Source organism: Electrophorus electricus, chromosome 7 (genome assembly GCF_013358815.1).
Source record: "Electrophorus electricus isolate fEleEle1 chromosome 7, fEleEle1.pri, whole genome shotgun sequence".
NCBI lineage: Eukaryota > Metazoa > Chordata > Actinopteri > Gymnotiformes > Gymnotidae > Electrophorus > Electrophorus electricus.
The window spans coordinates 19,042,265-19,064,449 of record NC_049541.1 but is presented as its reverse complement, the minus strand read 5'-3'; the positions used below and the strand labels follow the sequence as shown (position 1 = coordinate 19,064,449).

Genomic DNA, 22,185 nt, shown 5'->3' with positions numbered 1-22,185 from the left:
ACCAATATATATATATATATATATATATATATATATATATATATATATATATATATATATATATATATATAGCACTCCTGGTGAAAAAAAAAAGCCAATTACACAAAGGCAAAGGGGCATTAAGTCTGTCATTGGGTTAGTGTCAAAGAATCGGCCTGGTAACCACAGTCCTAGGTTATATCCGATTAACTTGGTCTCTAACAAACATACTTAAAATGTCTAGAAACAATCCCACAGATCCCATCTCTGGCAGGAGAAGAAAGAGTTGATTGTTTTCATGACAATAAGCAGAGAGTCAGAACTTGAGAATTGAGGTCACATGATAAAGATGTCATGGCAACATGAGTCATATCCCATAATTTCATTCTCACTTTGTGTCTTACTGTCCCACTAATGATGGTTTTACCCTGTACAGATGGTTCAAGGCTTACATTATCCAAAGGTTTAGGAATTTAACATGAGATATTACAAGTTAGTTTTCTGGACAGATTAAGCACTGAGATAAAGTAATTTGTTTCATTGATGATTTTTCTGTTGAAAATGTTTCTAAGCCCAGTTTCATTGGAGGTGAGGTCTTCATATTTTTTCCAAATGCAACTCCAATAGTCCTTATATTTTATGTTGCTAAAGGCTCCCAGTAGATGTTACAGAGTTGTGCTGAGCAAGTTTCCCACTGATCAGTTAGAGTTCAAGTCCTGGTATTAGAATGGGACTCCTCTGCATGTAGGTCTTTCAGGTTTAGGCAGAGAAAGTCTGAAGATGTGTTTCCCCCATATAAGTTATCGACTCTCTCTCAAGCTAACAATGTGAGTGCTGTCCACTATTGTCTCAAAGCATGATCTCCAGCTCACAATATATGAGGTCGGTAATGGCAGACTGGCTATCATCAACCGCAGCAAGACATTAACAAAGACTCCTCTCATTGACACAGACATGCCGCGTTTTATGGTGGAGAGAGTGAAATTAGTCATACTTCAGTCTAAACCCACTCTCTGCACACCAGCTCAGCTCTGAACAGCGAGGCTACACACACACACACACACATCCCCCTGTGCTCACACCAAGAATCAAAACCGTATGATGCTCTTTTCATCCACGTACCTACTGTGTCACACTGTATTGCTGTGTAGGGGAATAACTGTGATTCACAAAGATATTTGTCTGATATCTCTGCAAGATGATCATAGTGCAAATAAAATATTTAAAAGAGCTAAAGGATCTTAAAGGAAGTGTGGCATATATTTTAGAGTATTATTTATTTATTGAATCCAAGTGGAGGTGATGTAAACTGTGTAGAGTTAAAATGACATTTGTATGGCACTTTTTTTTTTGAAGGAATCAAGTGTATAAACTTCTCAAAAGAGTTTTCTTTTCATTAAAACAATCTATTTATCTATCCTACTTTAAATGTTGTAATGTAAGGCTCAAAATCTGTATTCATTAGTATTAGTAAATACTACTGAATTTTAAAAAAGCTGTATTCATTAGATATTGAGCTATTTTGATACCAATTCAAAATATTCTTGATGTGAACCCAAAGTCACTTTGTCGATCTGAAATGGGTGCTTGGGCTTGGATTAAACATGAGGTTAGATTACTACCCACTAATCCTGACTCCATGGCAGTTTGCCAAAGGCTTGCACTATGCACACCTGTCAATATGACAGATACTATCACATTATTCATTAACATTTTAAAACTAATAATCTGGCAATATAAATAAAGTACTAAGTTACAGAAGCATTTAAATGTTCAATGAAATTTTGTACAATACCTTAATGAACAGAAAGCTAAGATTCATTCGTCTATTCTTTGTACACATATTGAAAGAGAAAATAAGCAAATGAAACAATCTGGTCAGACACTGTGCATTTTTCTAGAATGTATAAAATCCTCTTTGGGTTTAGGAGTAGTAATAATTATTTCTGTGGTCATCATTTTGAATATAGCCCTTATTATAAAGGCCATTGGAGGTCTGTGGGTAGTCGACATCATCATAGTGTTGGGAAAGCCAATCTTCATACTGGCCAAAGGTCTTTCTAGTGTCTTCTTGATCATATGCATCGTTGTTCTTCTGTTTGTATATGTGACTGCTGGGCTCAGGGTTACTTTGGGCTCGGGAATGCTGATCTTGATATTGGTCATAACTCTTCTCAGCATATTCCTGACATTCTCCACCATTCTGGAGCCACTGTTCCAGCCTGTGATCGTTGGGCTGGTGGTAGTCCTGATCACTGTGCCGAACAGCAGCGTCTGATGGCATGCTTTGCTCTGCTGCATCCAGCAGATTCCTAGAGTGATGTTCTTTCATCTTGAGACCGATGGTCCAGTAGATTTGAACTCCCAGGGCAAACTGCACAACCTGAACAAGGCAGCAAGCGCAAGTGCATCTGTAATCAATAAGACTCCTTAAATGCTGGTTTTTGCTAGCATCATGGACATGCATTAGAAAGATCGTTTCTTGGATTTTCTCTCACATACACTTTCTCAGGGACGTAATGATACCTGAATGACTAGGAGACCAACGTCCATGCCCACTATCACAAACACATTCTGTTCAAACCAGTAATTCAGCTTCTCTCCACAGCCCTGCACCAGGAAACAACCACACAAAGCCCCAAATCCTCAAACACTCCAGATGAAAAGAGTTACCTGGGAGCGCCTATGAACCGTACAATTGTCATATAATTACAAAATAACTTCAAAGCAGAAGAGAAGAAAAAAGTGAATGCTAAATCTGGCAAATGATTTTGTATTACCATTGTGTAGATGTGTGAGCCATTTCCAAACTCATAAATCTCCTTGGAAAGGACTAGGGAGCAGGTACCATTGAAGCAGGAGCAGGGGTAAATATCAGACATGTTCTGGACCTGAAGAAGTGCGTTTGTCTGCCAATCACTGGGATTCTTTCTGCCACAGCACTCTGCCTACAGAAGAATACACTCATAACAAAGCAACCCATACAGATGACACTTGGAATCTGGATCAACGTATTAATCACAGTATTTAATTTCATTGTGCATAACACTGCATGATTTGTCAGTGCACCATTATTCACCATTATGTAATACTTACAGATTTTTGCACACTGTCTAGAAGACTCCATGCTGTTTGAGAGTTACTTCCTCCATACTTGCTGATGATGTCATCTACACTTTCATTCAAAATCCTCTCAATCTGTGAACATGACAATCACTTTTTTTGGTTAAAAGGAATTTCCAAAAGCCCTTACCAGCTACTTAACAAAGAAGAAACATCTATCTTGTAGATACGTCTTGTAGGTGTACAACTGAAGCACTTTAGGTCTACATCTTTATCTGAAACCTTTCATCAATAATCTGTTTCTGACCAGAGGTGATCTACATCTTTATCTGACCAGAGGTGATCTACATCTTTATCTGACCAGAGGTGATCTACATCTTTATCTGAAACCCTTCATCAATAATCTGTTTCTCACCAGAGGTGATCTACATGTTTATCTGACCAGAGGTGATCTACATCTTTATCTGAAACCCTTCATCAATAATCTGTTTCTGACCAGAGGATCACTGCTGCTGGATATTTACAGATATTGGAACACTCCCAGCCCAGTGGTGACACACACATAAATATTGGACACTCCCAGCCCAATGGTGACACACACATAAATATTGCAGCAACACTGTAAGAATGCCACTACTATGTTACTGTTACTGCTTTATTGAGAATAAAATAACACCCATTCAGCAATGGGTATGAGTAATAATGACAAATTTTATTATCTACAGGTCATAAAATCAGGACTAAACAATAAGGTTAATTGATACCACGTGGCGTCCTCTTACAAAATATGGATCATTCGCACGTTAACATGCAAATAATAGTAGCCCGGACAGGCTAGTGTATGTAAATGTACTGAAAACCATTAACGCATATGTATTTTCTTTTTTTTTTGTATGACTAACACTCGGATAGATTCAGAAAAAAATCACTAGCAAACTGTAACAAAACGCAAATAACTTAAAGGTCTAAGGTAAACGTAGACTCTAAAGTGCACGCGTCCCGTATCGGGCATACGCGTGCCAGTTGCCAGCATCTTTACACATTTTAAGAGACACCAAGAAAGCCATGAGGTGGACCAGTGAGCACAGGAAAAAACAGTAGCTTCCAATAAGGTGTCATTCAGAACAACAGATAAGAGGTGTTGTGGTATGCATGCGTGATTAAGAAGTGGTGAAACAAGACTCTCCAAAGTCTAGCCAATTGAATGGTATCTTAAGAATAGTGTGCTGGTATTTGGTCCATGGTTAAGCAGCTATTATGTCTATGTAGTAGGGAACTATGTATCATATTCAATGGCAGTATATTGAATAAGAGCGTGGTTAAAAACTTACTTGGTTCCTTTTTAACAACAGAAAGAAGGTGATAAAAACTTGACCCAGAACAATGGTGAGTAAGAAGCACAAGTACTGGAAAAAGTGAAAAAAGAAGGTAAACCCCAAGAGAGAAGACCATTATATATGTTTATATGTATGTGAGATTAGAAGAGTAATGTTAGACTTGGATATTGGAGGTGGAAAAAATATGAAGTAATACATTTTTTGCTTGAGTTAGAGATCTTTTCCAGAAAATTAATAAAAGATTAAACTACTCAAATGTTAACTCAAAACTGAGCAAAATTTCAAAGCAAGTATGCTACATTGTTTTCATAATAGAAAACTAAACTACTGAATGAAATAGCTCTTTCTACAAAAATGTACTTTGGTACTCTACTATGTACACAGTTTGTAAAAATGATTGACTTACAAAGGATCCCTATGAACTATTATAATATATATTGTGTTGTGTAACAATACTTACAAATACAATGAAACATCTGTTTTCTATGTGGACACCAACACAGCCCAACAGGGAGACGCCCACGACAACCAGACCAATAAGAAAAAGCCCTCCAGCCACGAATTTAACATTTTCCTCTGTGGTTTTTACCACAAAAAATATATATCACTGGTCAACATTACACAAACAAACAATAAACACTACTCAAACAAATAATAAAGCTTTCCCAGCCAAGAGTGGTCATCTTAAACTATCTCAAATTTTTTATTCAGTCACTTACATTTGACAACGGAAAGAGAAAAGCACTATTAGCAAACTGACATAAATCTTACCGCTACTTAACACAGATATGAAGCTGCTTTTGTCAAATAAGATCCAAGCAGAGCATCCAAAAATGCTGATCCCAAGAATCTACAAAGAATGCTTATATCTGTTATGTGTGCAACACATTCTTGATCTAGCTCTAGAATACATGTCTAGAAAATTAGTACAGTTAATAAAAGCATACCAATAAAACGTTCTCGTATAAATATGCTGAATCTAATCTTATTTCACTTTAATTTACCCATTATCATAATGGCTGAATTGTTACATTTATCTTTCCATAAGTATAACAAAGAGATAAATAAAAGCCCATATTTATTTTGTGAAAGATACAGATCTAAACTAAATACATATGACTTCCAACCACAAAAATAACTTACTGCTATGCTTATCTGTGAGGAATTAGAAACTTGGGAAAAAAAGTGAGAGTTGAATAAGAATATCCATGTACAGTGGGGGAATTTCATTATTCTTTTGTAAAAGATGAAATCTAAATCAATTGCACATGTCCTCTTACCCCAAAAAAGGAATTGACCAGCATTATAAGGAATTTCAGTATCTGAAATTTGTCTTCTGCCTTCATATTGCTGTAGTCAAACTCAGAACCCAGAACTGATTTTCAGTTGAATTTTTAGCCAAACTGGAGAACCTCAGTCAGATCCCTTTCAGGTAGGTTAAGTTTTCCTTGGGCGAAAACTCACCTATTCTTAAATCTCATTCGCGCTCTCCTTTTTTGCTTAGTGTGTCTAGTGTTTTACAGGAAACTTTACAATACATTTTAGGACTGAAGTTCACTTCCTTATAACACCACCAATTATTAACCAAGCAGGTATCTTATTGCTTGTTTGTTTGTGTGTGTGTGTGTGTGTGTGTGTGTGTGTGTGTGTGTGTGTGTGTGTGTGTGTGTGTGTGTGTGTGTGTGTGTGTGTGTGTGTGTAAGAAGCAGACGGAGAGCGCCCCCTGCCTGGCGCTGCTGGCGCCCCATCCATGACTATTCTGAATCGACGGACACGATAGGCGTTCGTTTAGTACAGTCTTTTCAAAATCGATTCCTGTTCGGCTATCTACGGGAGCGACAGCGTTTTGTGGCTAGGAGCGCTCCGGTGAATGTTCACAATGTCTACCGCTCTTGAGAGTTATATCAACCGTATCCTTTTGCTTCGAGTTGTTCAAGAGGTGCCCAACAATAACTGAGTTGAATTGACCTTCGCTAGCTAGCACAGCTAACAAAACCTAGCTTGCTGGGCTGGCTAACGCTAGCTATCTAGCTAACTGTTGAATAACCTGCTAGTTTGGTATTTAGCTAAAATATCTTATTAAATGTTTTTACTCCTGATGCGTTTTGGCAGGTCCGAGGTCTTAGCTTTGCAAGGTGGCTGTCAAATAGCCGAACAAACGCAAAGATACTGTGGTAACTGCCCCAGCTGGCTAAGCTAACGCTACAGTCACGTTAGGGGAGGTGTCGTGTAGCTCTTGGTCGTCTGTGTTAAGCAGTGTGGTGAACCTCAAATAATGCCTTAACTCTAGCCAACACGCTCATAATAACGTCTGAGGTGGGATGTTTTAGTAGTGTTTACCTGTTTTAGCTGTACTGTGGAAAGGTAAGGTAAGTGTTGGAGAGGATCCTGCTCCTGAAGATCTGCCTTTCTGCAGGTTATGTCCAACCCTGATCTAACAGACCTGATCCTGATAAATCAGTGCTTTATCAAAAACAGGTCTTTCATGCAAGCAGGAACTTTCAGGAAGGTAGACCTCCAGTGTGTAATATTCTACAGGCTGTTCATTTTCTGGAGATAAAAACCTTTATTTTGACCAGTTGCAGTATCAAGATGTTTCCCTCAGTGTGTAGAGCTGATGTGTCAATGAGATAATTGATATGGCTTAATTATTGTCATATATGTAGTACATTTGTCATAACTGGCACACCAAGTTGTTTAGATATCCTTATCTAATCTTTAGGGACTGTAGCTATCATTACCTCAGATGGGCGAATGATTGTGGTGAGTATGATTAATTTAAATGTAATAATAGTGTACTCTACCAAAATAATTTTTGGCATCTATCTGTGTCCAGAAATCCGATAGGGCATAGTTGTCCCGCAGTGAGTGTTTTCCTCTTGAAGTCCTCCAAGTTCATTCAACTGTCTAGTGATGCTGTGTGTGCAACAGCTGGAAAAGATGGTCACTGGCTTCATGTGTCATAGAGGAAGCACATTATCACACACCTTCTCAGTTTTACCGCTTGTCAGCCAGTAGAGTGAGACCTAACTAGAGCCCTGGAATCTGCAATGTCTAAACCGTGAAAACCGGGCGCCAATTTATTAATGTGGAAAACGTTACCACTTCCCACTTAATAATAATATTAATAATACATGATATTTATATAGCGCTTTTCAATAACCCAAAGACGCTTACAAACTAGGAGGAAAAACCATAAAATTTCTTTTGGCATCTTATTGTAAATGATCAGTAGATACGGTAATGGCAGAGGCAGAATGATTTGTTAGTGCTCTTGTTCTCTCTTCAGGGGACGCTGAAGGGCTTTGACCAGACAATCAACCTTATTCTAGACGAGAGCCACGAGCGCGTCTTCAGCTCCTCCCAGGGAGTGGAGCAGGTTGTTCTGGGGCTGTACATCGTCAGAGGAGATAATGTGTAAGTTATACAGAAGGAGAGGCCAGAGGAGCGCCACTCTCTCTCTGTTCAGTCCATAACAATGGTAGATATTATTGTGGATAAGAACAGGAAACGGAGTTGCCATAAAGTATTTCCGCACGTGGCGACATGCAACTCAAACTGAAATGTTGTAAGTTTTTCAGAGAAAAACCTTCCCCCTGGGTTATTGAGGGGGAAGTTGTTGAGAAAATGTGTCTTGGCCAAAAAGCACTTGCATTACTTGCTTGTCACCATTTAAGATTTCAGCATAATGTATTGAAAACACTGTATGTTGACCTCTCATTATGTTTTGAGTGAAGGTGTTTTCCAATGTTTTTTGATCTTGCGGAGATGTTTGCTATTGCCTATATGCTATTGATTGTAGGCTACAAGTGTAGTCTATAGAGATTAGGTTGAAAAATGCTAGAATATTCACTTAAAAGAGCTACATGTTGCCTGAAAGTCAATGGCAGCTAATAAAATCAGGATGTGTTTATATTCCCCTGTTTTCTCAATCACATTGTGCATCTCAGCCTTTATCATGCAATGCTGAGAGTGTACTCACAACCTTCACCTCTGTGAATGCATTACAGAGCTGTAATTGGGGAAATCGATGAAGAAACAGACTCCGCACTGGACCTCGGCAACATAAGGGCAGAGCCACTTAACGCCGTGGTGCACTAACGTCCCCCTCAGAAAGGGGACAGGAGGTGCACAGCGTAATAGACTGGTTCCTTGAGTTTAAGCAGGAAATGTGTTATCTGCGCTGTGCTCTCCTCCTGCCTGGGAAACGCTGTCCAAGGATTACCTGCAGGGCTGGAGCAGAGCGCATTCCATTTTGCTTTTTTACATCGGTAGAAAATAGACGTCATGCTTAACTTTTTTATGTGTCTGGAAATTGGAGAAAATAAAATGAAAACTTTTGGTGTAAAGATTTTGCTGTTTCTTTATAAGGAGGAAGCTATTAATTCTGCACAAACATGCTTTATCTTAGATTGCTGCTGGTGGAATGGTCTTAATGATGTGTGATGCACTATATTGTCAAGATTTTAAACACCTAAAACCATTTAAATTGCTTTGCTAGTGTAAGGGCTATCACTGAATATCTCCTGTATAAAACATACATTTGTACATGTGCGTCTGCCTTTAGAAATTCTACCTTGGATATGGTCAGTCATTTAGTTTATCATGGTGGAGAATGAAAGTGGAAATCTTTCTTAATCTGGATATTGATTCTGAATTGTGATTCTCATTGTGTGCCAGTAGTGCTGAACTATATTGTAGGATATTGCGCTGGTTTTGTTGACTTGGCAACAGGTACAGTGTGTGCCAGTGCACAATAAATCCCCTTGTCTGCCATTTTAGGCTATGAAGAGCCAGTAAATGAAACAAGGAAAAGGCAAATAAAGGGAGATTTTTTAATCGGGTTTAGATGGCTATCCACCAAAATCAACTACATTTATAAGCTCACTTAATTATGTTTCAGAATTAAGATCAATTTCTGTCAGCTCAGTTTCAGAGTGCCTCCTCGGATAATTCAAATAATAAAAAAATAAGCCAAAGCACGTAAATGACTAAATTACACGCTTACAACGAGGCATTAGAAGCGCAAAGACTGAATGGACACCAGTCTACCACTGGAGGAACAGTGAGAGAAAGCGAAAAATGAGAGGGGGAAGATGGAATGACGCTAAAGAGTTGTAATTAAAATAAAAAAATAATACAGTTGTGTACTTGGAGAAAAAAGACACAGGCCACAGTACAATCTTTGAATGCCCAATGGTAATTTAATGAAATTCATTTTAGTTACAAGTGAAGCCGAGGGTTTAATTATTTTTGAATATCTCATTTTGATATTCTTTATTATATCAAATATAGCAAAATTTATCCCACAGTGCTTGGCTTCATTTGCCACTTAATTTATGCTACATGTTATTAATACCATAATGTAAAAATTGTGAAAAAACAAAAATAGTTAGTACTTGTAGGTAAATATTAGCAACGCCACGTGTCAGCGTTGACAGACTTTCCAAAAGAGAGAGTGGGTAAGAATGGGGCCTATTCTGTATGTTAAACCTGAATCACTACAGTGAGGGGGGAGGCATGAACTCGGTCACACGGGCTTTAGCCTGGTAACTCTCACCGCTGCCAATAACCAGCGTGCCCTGCAGGTCGGAGTGCTGCTGTGGGCTCAGTTTGGGGCAATCGTGATGGATCCTGATCCAGGACTGACCTGACAGTGAAGGACAACTTATGTCATTCTGTCCATTCAGGGAATACTCATGTACACGTAGTGTTCACTACTCACCTTTGCTTATCTGTTGCCCTAGGTCCACCAGGAGCTCTGCTCCCACCCTGTAGTTGATTGACTCCCCGGCCTTGGTACGGCCGGCTCCTAGCTGGTGCAGCACAGTGGCTATAAGTAATCCGTCTATGTCCAAAACAGTCCCTGGAAATGACAAAGTGCATCGCTGAGCCAGTTATGTTTTGATGACACAATGACCATCTAGTGCAGAGGTCACTTGCATAAGGTCACACATTTACATATTTGGAATAAACACAAATAGGTAATTTGTTCATATTACCGTTATCCAGAGCCTCAAACTCCGTCTGGTACTCAGCACGTGGTATGAGATTAAAGTAGTCGATGTTTTCTGAACAGAGGGCTTGGGCAGTATCTTTAGACACCCCTTGGGCCTCCAGCATGGCTTGGAACTTATGAAGGGCCTCCCCATTTGTTAGGACCCTAGAGATCTCCTCCTGCCCGGTCTGCAGAGTAGGTGATCGCCCACTCATCCACAGCAGGTAGCCACCTGTATACAAACACATGCTATGAATGCCCACTGTTATGTCTTCTTCTGCCCAAACAAAGTTTTTGTCCAGCAGAGGGAGACAGTGAGTTAAGGCTTTCAAGAGGCCACTCTATATCCTATATGACTCTGTTTTTACTTTCCAATTCTAGGCAAAGGTCTTAGCCCCCCCCCCCCCCCAAACGTATTATTAAACCACAGATCTATAATAATTATATTTTGGATAGGGCTCTGTAAGTGGGTCATAATGTAGGCCATAACTGTGGTTTAAGTCATTATTGTGCCATCTCACAATATATCTGGAACTTGTGATTTTACGCGCAAATAAACACATAGTGTATTGTTAAACGTATTCTGTCTTCCATGACTGAAACCTCTGTATTCCCTCTTGAATGCTTTTACTCAGTGAGGTCTTCTTACCTAATGATGTTACCAGTTCTTTCAGGTCATCGGTGGCACGCCCCTTGAGGCATTCTAAGGCTTCAAACACCTCCAAAGTATTGCCTATGCAACGGCCAATAGGAGTGTCCATCCGAGTGAGCACCGCCCCTGTCTTCATACCCAAGCTGTTTCCCATAGTTATCTGCACACATAGATACAAGATAGCCCCAGTGTGTAATGGTTCAGTATGTTAGTCTCTCTCATGCGCACATGTGCATAATTAACCTGTGTCTCACCAGTGACTGGGCAAGGTTGCGTGCACTGTTGAAGTCTTTGTACAAAGCAGCTCTACCATACTTAACATCTAACACCAGTGCACACAGACCTTCAGCTCCCTTCTTTGCGATTATAGAACCTGCAGCAACAAAGAACAAACACTTACTGACCCCAGACCATCAAGACACAAACAATCATCTGATTCCTGAACTGAGACCGTCAAAATACGTTCATCGGATCAGGTTCCTGTCTGATCTCACCTGTAATAAGTGGCACGCTGTCCACAGTAGCAGTGGCGTCTCTGAGAGCGTAAAGAATGCGATCTGCCGGCACCAGGTTCTCTGTCTGACCCACAATGCAACAGCCCACGTCCTTCAGAATCTGCCTGATCTACACACACAAAGGTTAAGGTAGCTACACTTGTAACACCCTGTAAGAGACACGTTTCAGAGGAGGAGTGTGTGCTGTACCTGGTCTACTGACTGCTGGATGTTGAACCCTGGAATAGACTCCAGCTTGTCCAGTGTTCCTCCAGTGTGTGCCAGGCCACGCCCACTTATCATAGGGACCTACACAAGCCAGCAAATGGTTAAAACTAATACGTTACTGTGCGATACCCACAGATACTATAACTAAAGGGGGTAACAGTGCTACACACTGGGAAACCACAGGTGTAGAAATTTCACAACAGTCTTTTCAAATGATTAGACATTACTGTGTAGTGTATTTCTATTGGTGGTTTAAAGACTTAAATAGACAAGCAATGTCAACTTAATGCAGCCAGTTAGAATGCTTTCTTTTGCATCTGGTATTTATGGATCCATATCTACACTACTGTTAAAGATATTTAAAAGATATATGTCATTATATGCACTATATAATACAGGTGGTGTTATACCTACATTAATATCCAATTATTACTGGTCTATAATTTATTGTATGACATTACTGCACTGTATTGTATTGTTTGCACTTGTGTAGAATGTCTGTTGCACTTGTTTTGTGTTATTTTGCACCATTGTCTGGGAGGAACATGGCTTGTTTTTGCTGTGTACTTGTATATAGCTGAAATGACAATAAAAGCCCTTTGAACTTGAACTTTGAACTCTACAAATGTCTACCGTACTATAATGAATTTTATTTTGGTTATATTAACACTGGCATTTCTTACAGGACATTTGTAATGAACCACTCTACTTGCCTTGCAACCACAGGCAGCCAAAGCAGGGGCCAACGGGAGGCTGACCTTGTCTCCAACCCCACCTGTGGAGTGTTTATCCACCACAAGCCTCGCCCACTCCTGAGGCCAGTGGAAAATGTTCCCCGACATCATCATCTCCTTTGTTAATGCTGTGGTTTCCTCTGCAACCATGCCCTTCTGCCATATGGCCATGAGCATGGCACCTAGAAAAAGGTACAACTGAATGCCAGCACGTCTCTTCCTAAGAGAAAATGCAACACTCACTTCATACAAACTTCCACAGCTCAAATCTCTGTCGCACTCATCATGAAATATGCGGGTGCCACACACTAGGTACTGATCATATATTATTCCATATGATGTGTTTTTATCTGATCAGCCGAGGTGAGCGTAAGGGACGATTCCTGCCCTTATTCAGATCTTCTGGCACTAAGACGTGACTACAGAATTTGCTCTTGCAAAAACAGGATGTACTCTTGCAGTCTGAATCACGGGACATGCACATACCATGTGCATTATTCACCAGATAAGTGATGTATGACTAATTTAGAAATATTCCAATGGCAGTAACAGTTTGTGTAAAACAAACCAACTAGGATTAGGCCTAATCTTGGGCTGGGCTTTAATGTGAAGAAAAATACAATAACTGAATTTAAGATGCTTTTCGAGCATATTTTCATTCTGTTTGTTGGTAGACAACAAGAACTGCATAAATAAATAAAATAATAAACCAAACAAAAGAAATAATAAGAAGAGAGATTAATATTAAGCGCTGCTTGGTTTTGTTCATAGGATCAAAGTCATAAGTTCGATTATTTCCTCTCCTTTTCTTTTAATACATAACGTTTAATGATTAAAAAACTATTTAATAAACACTTATCTAACATGTATGCGGGTGTTCCGCGAACGTGTCGAGCGCACACATCGCAAGAACCTCTTCGTGCCAAAAGGAATTAAGGCGCACAGGAGCAGCGTGCGTTCCAGGACACAAGCAGGACACAACATGGACTGCCTGTGTGAGGACTCACCTATCTGACTCTCCTGAATAGTCGCCGATGTGACTCCTCTGATGAAGGCGCGGATGTCGTGCGCGTCGAGCTGCTCGCCGTCCCGTTTCTTCCTGATCAGCTCTTGGACGTTAAGGGCACCGCCGGTCTCAGACATCTTTCACACGTACGTTCGCTCTGGAAACTGAGCCGTACACATTGGAAAGCGAGCTGAACCAGCCAGGGCGTTCCCTCGGGCTCACCGAATGCATCAAGCAGTTTTATAATATTTTAATGCGTTTTATATTTTCACTGAAATAATTACAGGTCGTAATTATTATAAAAATAAAAACAGTCGTCAGTATTATAATGATTAATACCAAACCTGTGACAATTGATTATTAGCAGTAATCTAATTCGACTGTTTATGATCATTTTGCTAGCGATTAACTAACAACAAAATATTTTTGCCTGAGAGGTATCTAAACTTACCTGCGCTAATACAGTCTGCGTAAAATCCAAGTTTACGAATGAGTGTCTAACTCCGGCCAGCTATCAGTCACTTCCCTTAAGCCTTGAGTCACATATGAACTAGTATAACTTATGCTTTTCTGTATTTGACGTCAAATACAGCGTCTGTCAGTATTACACAAACGAAAAGTGATTCCGTTATCATCACTGACACTTTCCCCTGAAATGAAAGCGAAACCGCATTCACTTATCCAAGTTTCATGTTTCCTTTATCAAAAACACCGTTGTACAGGGCGTGTCAACTTATTTGAGTACAATATTCTCTTGAAAGCATACAAGTTCAGACTTTCTACGTTGAATTACTTCATTTAAACAACGAATACAAAAACATCAAAAGTCCAAAGGACGGGATCCTTTGAGTTGTTAATTGGACTTCGGCAACTCAGCAGTTGTCACTATGGTGATCTGTATCCTCCTGGGCATTACATACTGTATACGGAGGTTGGCAGCTGTGTATAGATGCGAGGTGTAAAGCACAGATGAGTCTAGCCTGGGTTGGAGAGGGATTCTGTGTGTATTTGATGAGAAGAGATGACGAGGGGGAACAGCAGTGTCATATGCAGATGGCTTATAAACGGTAGCACCCTCCGCTTTGTGCAAATTTATCATCTGGATGAGAGGCATGTGTGAGTCTCTTGACTTACGTGTGAGCATCCTGACGACAGACTGATGCTAGGCCTGTACTGTATTTAGCACTATGCTTAATTGTTCCGGTTAATAAGCAACTCTTAAACTGTTGTAGTATCGTCAGGGAAATAGAGAGTGCTAAAGAACATTGCTGTGCCGGGCACGGACCTCTGCAAAAAACAGTGTTAGCCATTTCATGGCCATTTGTAGAAATAATGTGTTAACCTTGGACACCAACGGCTAGACTCCAACAGTTCACACAGCATTACAAGAAAATCTAGCTTCATTTACACACACTGAATTTTATCCCCAAAAAACTTAAGACCCCCTCGATGTCTTGTTGGAAATTCATGGCTCGGATAGATAAATATCTAACCCTGTATGCCTTGATATTTAATGAAAGGCCAAAACAGTGGTATAGAAATATCTTTCTTCTTTCCTGAAAAGTGCCTGTCTGCATGTCCAAATGTGTAAGTTCACATTTGCATGGATCTGCATAAAAACATTATTAATAATGACCATGGTTTTTGATTATTACTGTGTAAGCCCTTAAGTAGCATAACTTTTGTGCTCAATAAATCTCAACCAAAGTCTATAAGAATAAAATTCCCAGTGTAGCAATTACACAAAGTAACATTCCAATAATCAAATTTTACATATCAGTATTAAATCATGACAACAAATTACCTTGTTAATCCATATAGAAGACAAAATTTAACAAAGATAGTGCTACCTACTCCCCATAGTATTGAAGTGCTTCTGCTTTAAATAAATACTCAGTATACAATCTTACCTCACATTTATTCATAAATGACAAACCAAAGGGTGTTTCAACATTTTTTAAATAATTTTCCATGTTTATGAAATGTACTTTCTTTACCGGAAATAGTTTCAATCTAAGAAATCACAAGGAATACTATGGGGGAGAGAGTAACTATGTTTGGGCTTTGAGTCATTAATCAATATTCAATATAATATAACAAAGATAAAATATGACCAAATGAGCACAATCACACAGGGATAAGACAAATATATCAGCTAACACTCATACATTCTTCTCTTTGAATATATAAGCCCATATATATCATATACATATAAAATTGAATGTATTCACCGAAAATATTCTTCTTTATCAAATTTAGATGGCGGCAGTATTATCTCAAGGCCACACTCATATTACGAAAGTTTGTATCAGGGTTAAAGGTGCATTATGTGGGATTTTTTACAATTAAGTTATGATGTCATCATAAATCATCATTAAAAAAAGAAACTAGAGTCACTGACATTTTTAGCTCCTACTTATGTGTCTATGATAGCTCCTCCTCTGGGACTGTGTACTTTTAAAAACCAAATTTGATGCTACTAACGTCTTTGCATCGTTCTAAACATCACGGAGTAACTGATTAGATGATAAAGGATGACAAAACCAGTTCAAACACTCACACACAGAAAGATTAGTTTGTGTTATCAAAAACGATGGCCGACTGCAAGCAAAAGGCTGCTAGGGAGGTTTTCACCACATATTGCACCTGTAAGGGAAGATTGTCGCTTGACTCTTCCACACGCTGACATGTTTGCTCACATGCCAAGTTCAGTTGCAGTATGAAATCCTAAGGTACCAGCATGGCATTTTGTTGTTGTTGTTGTTGTTGTTGTTCACAAGAACAGACAAGATTGTGAATAAATATCATAAACTGTAAACCCTGGGTACCTGGAAGCATTGTCATTGAAAAAAGTTGACAGGCTTTCTTGTTCCCAATTCCTAATTGTGAATTATGGCTACCCTCTACTCTCCATCTTCTAGTATGGCATCTATACCAGTGTGGGTATATTTTATTTCCTGGACGTTCCCTGGAATTCCACTGACTAAATCAATCGTGCTAGTAGAAGATGGCTATTCTCTCAGTTCTGTGCAATTGCATTGTGGTGTACATGGCAAATATACAGATCACATAAACCTTTAAACTGTAGCTGCTGACCACAAGCGCAACAGTTCTACAGTTTGGATATAAACTTTAGGTTGAATAAGCCTTAAGCGTTAGGGGTGTTGCTTGAAAGTTAGCCCGGTGTTAGATTAGATTAGGTTCGTTGAGTAGGGTAGAAAGTAGTGGAGAGCTTGTGTGTTAGTTGTAAGAGACATTTTGAAAAGTGATCAAAAGGTTAGGCTGGGTAAACCTAAGGACTTAATAGCCGAGGTCTGAGTGGATTGCAAATAAAAGTGGTTCAGTTTGGCAAGGATTTAAAAAAAAACTGTATTCTAATCTCTCAGGCTCCTTAGCTCTCCAATAGTTGTTTGAGTGCGCGTTCAATGTTCATACGGTGACCCACCCGTGTGACCCCTAGTTCCGCCAGGTCGTCCTTGGTGAGGGCAGGCAGATGGGCGCCTTCGATCTCATGCTCCAAGAAGCGTGCACGGTGCTCTCCTAATCCCACGCTCTCCAACCACTCACCCACGTCATACTTACTCCACAGTGCCAGGGGGCGCTGTCTGAAGGGCCGCAGGGCTAGGAGGGGCCCGCCGAGCACCGGGGAGGGGCAGGGGGAGGCACAGGGCGACGGGGAAGGGGAGCGACTGCGTGCACGGGCACTTGCGCTACGCATGACGAAGCGCACCTCCTTGGGCTCCTGCGGGAGGCTCAGGCTGGACGACTTGAGGATGGTGTGGTGGTGGTGGTGCTGGTGGTGGTGGTGGGGGCCAAAGGCGCGCACGGGCCCCAAGGGCTCACTCCGCTCCGACGAGGCCCCAGGGCTGGGTGTGCGGCGGGTCACGGGGTAGCGGCTGCCGGGGCGGATGGTGAATGTGGTGCCATAGTTCCTCTGAGAAATGGTGTGGAGCTCGCCCAGACTGCTGAAGAGTCTGCCCAGCGGAAACGGGAGGTTGGGAGGGAGGACGTTTCGGTCAGACAGTGAAACCAAAAATACCGAAGTCAGTCACAGTGCAGGAGTAAGTGCAGCACTAAAACTGAAAATATACAGGACATCAGATTTATGTGCTAAAAGTCTTTTCTGTGGAGGGCATACAATTTACTGGTTTAAACAGTTATCTGTGCTTTTCGAATAAAAACCAGCCTGTACTTTGAAGATTTCTGAAATCAGCTAAAAGCTGAAACCTACCTCAGTTAGAGTTTAAGTGAAATACGACCCTGCACTACTGCCCTAAATAGTGCAATATGCTTATGCAGACAGGCTCCTGGAATAACGTGCAAATATACAGCATATACGTGTTGCTTTAAGAGCTCAGGTTAATTAGTCCAGTTATGGTTTTGTTATACTACATTAATTAAGAGCGGTGCTTAAAATCGCAGCATTAGATAATGCCGCAGTAAGGAGTTTTAGTGAAAGAGAAAGTTAGTTGGACGAATAGTTGTTTTTACCCACAGAGCTAAAAACCTACGATTTACTCTTCTCCATTCTCCTCACATCTGCAAGGACATATAGAGACACACACAGGTGTGTTATGCGATAAATGAGATGTGTGAACAAGGGGTGTGTGACGGAATTCAACAGACTAACAGCTGTGTACAGTGGTGTCGTGTGTTACTTTAAGATACAGAAAAAAATTGATTCATGCAAGTGTTTGTGAACTGTTCAGGCCAAATGTGTGCAGATAGCTGTGTGACTCACAGGAGTGTCTTACCTGGCGCCTCCGACAGGTGATCTTCTGCCAGGGTCGAGCGGGGCTCCCATTGGTGGTTCCTCCCCTAGAGAATGTGTGTCTTTACTCAGTAACTCTGCCCCCATTGCAGCAGGCCTACTGTCATCAGCCACCTGAGCCCTGGGCTCCTCCCCCCAGAGTTTGGAGCGTCTTTGGAACAGGTAGCGTGGGCGGGCGGGGCCTGTGCTGGGTGGGTGTGGAAGCAGCTCACTGTCTGATGACTGTTTAAGTAGCGGGTCCCTGAGATGGGCGGGGCGGCCACGCCCCACCCCACAACGTGGCTTGCTGCCGTGCGCAGAGTCTGTGCTCTCTGAGGACAAAGTGGACATGCTGGAAACCGTGGAAACAGTACTAGTGGTCTCCATGTGGGGGTCCTCCACACCGGAGTCTGCTGTGGAATCACTTGCTTTGCCAGAAGAGGTCTTGGCTATGGATGGACGTGAAGCCCCTGGAGAAATGCTGAGAGTGGCTTTGGGAGCTTCCTTCATTAAAAGGCCATTGGCGAAGGGCTGAGGGGGAGGTACGATGCCAATCTTGCGGAGTTCTTCCCTGGTCTCTTCATCGCTGGATGAGAGCAGAGCTGGGGGCAGGGTGACTGTGTAGGGCTCCGCTTCTTCCTCTGAGCTCATGGTCAAGCTTCGTCCTGCTAGGTTCGAGAGGGTTGGGGCGGGTGAAGGCATAGAAGGTGGAACCGCTGGCTGGCTATGCTCTGTGTCCATCAGTCCGGGTTGGAGGATCTGCACAGAAGGCGGCACTAGCGCCTCTTCCAAGCTTCGCCCAGATCCTGGGCTGCCGCTGGTCACCTGACTGGCTGTTTCTGTTGTGATGCTGACAGGCTCCTCCCTCCAAGAATCAGAGGGCGGGGCCTCAAGAGGAGCAGGGGGCGTCACGCCTCCTTCTGTCTCCGGTCTCTCCACTGCTCTGCCCTGAGTGGGTGATGGCGAAGGAGTGGGCGTGGGCGTGGGCGTATTACGGCCACTGAGGGCGCGCTCTCGTGCGGCCAGTGCAAGCGCTAAGGGAGATGAGGGATCCAGAGGCCGCCCTGTGAGTGGATGTATAAAAGTGGAGCCCCCTGGTGGAGGGCCGGGAGAAAGCATGGGGGCTGGCGGAGGAAGCTCAGCCAGCTCGTCCACCGAGTGCGACTGGGACAGTAAGGGAGTGGTTTGAGGCTCTGTGGTGCTCCCCTCCACGGAGAGGAACACACTGGGCCTGCGACGAGCCCCTGGAGGCGTGATCCTGGCCCTCTCGGACAGCACCTGCTGCTGGAACTGCTCTGCCCGGCTGCTGTGGGGGATCCGGGCCCCTCCTAAGGGGGACAGATCCCTGCCAGCCTGGGTGGATGCCCCCTCCTCTACCTGCCCTTGTTTGACCAATGGGCTCTTTCTGCGTTGGGGCTTGGCAGGGGTATAGACCGCGCTGAGCCGGCCCACATTGGCATACGGGTTCTCCACGGCCTGGCCACGCCTCCGACCACGCTCAGGTGGAACAGCCCCAGAGGTAGGCGTTGCTGGCCTGGGAATAGGGGCAGGCTCTACTGGCAGGTGAGCGGTGTCCTGAAGTATAATCATCGAGCGAGCTTTCCTCTGGCGGTCTGTGGTGATGGGCCCGTGGATCTTAGGTTCTGCCCCTGGCCGGAAGCTTGAGCGGTTCTGATTGGCTGCACGTGTTGGGGGTGGAGGAGGCAAGAATGACGGGGGAGGACCTGAGTCCAGGAAGTAGGGTGTGGGAGGGGGAGGAGGTGCGGTTTGTGGAGGGGGCGGGATGCTGTCTTGTCGGAAGCTGTCAGTCATTGAAGAGCTTCTGGGAAACCGATGCTCACCAATCAAGGCAGAAATTCTCTCATCTTCTGGTGCACCTACACAAAATAATATTCATTAGATATGTAGACTTACACAAGTATAAACACATCTGTGTGAACACATTTCATGGCAAGTGTTACAGCAAATACAGGACTACATGCAAGTCCACTGTGTGAATGTGTATGGGACATACATACCGAAGGATTTGGTTCTGGACATCCCTCGCGGAAGTTGCATGTGGCTTTTGTCCACGCCTAGAGACACTCCAGCAGACACTTGTATTCCTTGCCTTTCAAACAGAGACTACGCACATACAGGCACACACGAATGTACAGACACACACAATACAACATAAGAAAATACAGTTTAAGTTCCTATTATCATCTGAAATTGTGCATGTGTGCATGTGTGTATGTGTGTGTGTGTGTGCGTGTGTGTGTGTGTGTGCTCTTGCGTGCGTGCATGCGTGTATGTGTGTGTGTTTGTTTGTGTACGTGTGTGTGTATGTGTGTGTGTGTGTCTTACACTGATCTCAGCCTGAGTGATACGCCGGCTGGTGGGTCTCTGTTTCACAGTGGCTACTCTGGGGTCAGGCTCTGAGGGCCGTGTCCTCATCACCACTACAGGCTCTTTCGGTGAACTCAGCATCTCATCCAGCTTCTCTGTGAGGGGAACACACAAACACACTCAATAACGCCAACCAAAAACCCCGCTCTAAAACAGACACACTCCAACACACTCCGACACCAACCAAAACCTCTACCTGAAACAAACACACCAATAAAACCTCACAAACAACCCTTCCTTAAATCCATTTGGAAGTCAAATATACACAAAAATAGGGCATGTAATCCCACAAATGCGTACACACACTTTACACTCTACATCACACAGAAGCAAGACGAAGATGAATGGCCCCACAACATGCCATGCTACGCAACAAACACCACCGGGCTTCGTTTACCTCCTCTCCTCCTCCTGGAAGCTTGTGAAGAAGAAGCAGAAAAACATATTCGAGACTGTCTCACGAGATCAACAGGGTGTAAGTGTGACGCTCAGTTTGGTTTTCATCGAGAAAGGGCTGTCCAGTGTCATGTAGATGGGAATTAGGGCTCGTCTCTCTATTACGACTGTTTAAAAAGCGGTTATTTTTTTCCATCATAGTGGTATGGACTGCATTCACGTCAGTTTGAAGATGCAATCATATTATTGTAGTTTTCTTGCAATGGTAGCAATAATCCTTGTGAATATGCTTTGTGAAAACATGCAGTTTCCAGCTCTTTAAATTTTTTTTTAAATCTGTACAGCATATATCATGAGAAGTACTGTTGTCAAAGTCACAATAAATATTGTTACTAGGGGAAAATGTAACAGGCTTATAGTTAAATGTAAGAGTAGAATTTTGGCCACATCTTTCTATTTTTTTGTCTCAAAAATCATTATGAACAAGAATGTAAAACTATTTTTGCATTTATACAGATTTTTATATATTCTATTTATATTTCTATAATATTTCTAGTGTAATTGACAGTGCACATGTTTTTTTTGGGGGGGGGGGGCTGGTATGTAATTCTTAGTTCACACATTCACACACGTTAATAATCACTTCAGGTCCCTGTGTAATTCTTCAACGCTGCAAGTGTCCCTGCAGTTCACACTCTATCTATCTGAGCTCATCCGAGCGCTTAAGGTTTTGACTGTGAAGTGAAGCTTCAGTTATGGAACGTGATTATAAGACACAACTTTCAATTAGCAGGAAGTAGCATAACTGAGCCAGAAGAGGGGAACATAAAATAAAACATCATACCCTGGCAGTGCTATGACTGACCTGGAGAGGCTAACAGATTCAGGGAGAGCTGGTTGGATTTGGGAATAATGTCTTCATGGACTGATGTTACAGTGTTAGACACAAAAGAATGCAAATGCTAAAGAATGGGTGATGCAAATCACCAAAGACATTGAGCGTAGCAATAACAAAAATAATGAACACATTCTCTCAGAAGAAAATAGCTTGTATTGTATCCCCGAGTGACTAGTAGCACAGAGCTAGTAAAGGGGAAATACAGTAGCCCCTCCCCCACCCACCACAGCCCCACCCACCACAGCCCTCATCTCCAGCCAAC

The 22,185-nt window shown here is 42.1% G+C and overlaps 4 protein-coding genes across 7 annotated transcripts in view; 1 reads left to right on the top strand and 3 right to left on the bottom strand.

Moving 5' to 3' along the window:
* Positions 1–1,318: 1,318 nt before the first annotated feature.
* si:ch73-139j3.4 (putative tetraspanin-19) lies at positions 1,319–5,796 on the bottom strand. The gene is made up of 8 exons (XM_027021310.2): positions 5,660–5,796; positions 5,151–5,229; positions 4,840–4,955; positions 4,374–4,448; positions 3,076–3,177; positions 2,760–2,927; positions 2,506–2,589; positions 1,319–2,362 (listed from the first exon to the last, which is right to left on the bottom strand). Exons 1-8 carry the CDS (start codon positions 5,723–5,725, stop codon positions 1,904–1,906), a joined length of 1,149 nt encoding a protein of 382 aa, XP_026877111.2. The 5' UTR covers positions 5,726–5,796; the 3' UTR covers positions 1,319–1,903.
* A 347-nt stretch (positions 5,797–6,143) lies between these two features.
* lsm8 (LSM8 homolog, U6 small nuclear RNA associated) lies at positions 6,144–8,728 on the top strand. Its single transcript, XM_027021309.2, has 4 exons — positions 6,144–6,289; positions 7,102–7,142; positions 7,669–7,796; positions 8,390–8,728. The coding sequence occupies exons 1-4, from the start codon at positions 6,250–6,252 to the stop codon at positions 8,478–8,480; spliced, it is 300 nt and encodes a 99-aa protein (XP_026877110.2). The 5' UTR covers positions 6,144–6,249; the 3' UTR covers positions 8,481–8,728.
* An 835-nt stretch (positions 8,729–9,563) lies between these two features.
* Positions 9,564–14,112, bottom strand: tymp (thymidine phosphorylase). The gene is made up of 10 exons (XM_035528745.1): positions 13,943–14,112; positions 13,493–13,655; positions 12,465–12,667; positions 11,734–11,832; positions 11,524–11,653; positions 11,284–11,402; positions 11,027–11,189; positions 10,382–10,609; positions 10,105–10,245; positions 9,564–10,029 (listed from the first exon to the last, which is right to left on the bottom strand). Exons 2-10 carry the CDS (start codon positions 13,626–13,628, stop codon positions 9,881–9,883), a joined length of 1,368 nt encoding a protein of 455 aa, XP_035384638.1. The 5' UTR covers positions 13,629–13,655; positions 13,943–14,112; the 3' UTR covers positions 9,564–9,880.
* A 1,278-nt stretch (positions 14,113–15,390) lies between these two features.
* shank3b (SH3 and multiple ankyrin repeat domains 3b) overlaps positions 15,391–22,185 on the bottom strand; it is a 22,402-nt gene continuing 15,607 nt past the window's right edge. For 2 of the 4 annotated variants that reach the window (XM_035528741.1, XM_035528742.1), the window contains exons 19-23: positions 21,027–21,047; positions 20,588–20,724; positions 20,260–20,365; positions 18,246–20,118; positions 15,391–17,465 (exon numbers count right to left, since the gene is read on the bottom strand). In XM_035528741.1, coding sequence (XP_035384634.1) covers positions 16,883–17,465; positions 18,246–20,118; positions 20,260–20,365; positions 20,588–20,724; positions 21,027–21,047 — 2,720 coding nt within the window. In that variant the 3' untranslated portion in view covers positions 15,391–16,882. The remainder of the gene's footprint in view (positions 17,466–18,245; positions 20,119–20,259; positions 20,366–20,587; positions 20,725–21,026; positions 21,048–22,185) is intronic. The other 2 variants (XM_035528743.1, XM_035528744.1) reach the window with 1 other exon arrangement.

Bases quoted from the DNA above. Each gene is read 5' to 3' on its own strand.
- lsm8 (XM_027021309.2), top strand. From the start codon at position 6,250: ATGTTCACAATGTCTACCGCTCTTGAGAGTTATATCAACC. The intron at 7,143-7,668 runs GTGAGTATGATT...TTCTCTCTTCAG, and splicing joins CAGATGGGCGAATGATTGTG to GGGACGCTGAAGGGCTTTGA. The intron at 7,797-8,389 runs GTAAGTTATACA...AATGCATTACAG, and splicing joins ATCGTCAGAGGAGATAATGT to AGCTGTAATTGGGGAAATCG.
- tymp (XM_035528745.1), bottom strand. From the start codon at position 13,628: ATGTCTGAGACCGGCGGTGCCCTTAACGTCCAAGAGCTGATCAGGAAG. The intron at 11,654-11,733 runs GTACAGCACACA...TTGTGTGTGTAG, and splicing joins TCCAGCAGTCAGTAGACCAG to ATCAGGCAGATTCTGAAGGA. The intron at 10,610-11,026 runs GTAAGAAGACCT...GTTTGTATACAG, and splicing joins AGAACTGGTAACATCATTAG to GTGGCTACCTGCTGTGGATG.
- si:ch73-139j3.4 (XM_027021310.2), bottom strand. From the start codon at position 5,725: ATGAAGGCAGAAGACAAATTTCAGATACTGAAATTCCTTATAATGCTG. The intron at 4,449-4,839 runs GTAAGTATTGTT...CACTTTTTCCAG, and splicing joins ACAGATGTTTCATTGTATTT to TACTTGTGCTTCTTACTCAC. The intron at 3,178-4,373 runs GTAAGTTTTTAA...TCATGTTCACAG, and splicing joins TGTTGTTAAAAAGGAACCAA to ATTGAGAGGATTTTGAATGA.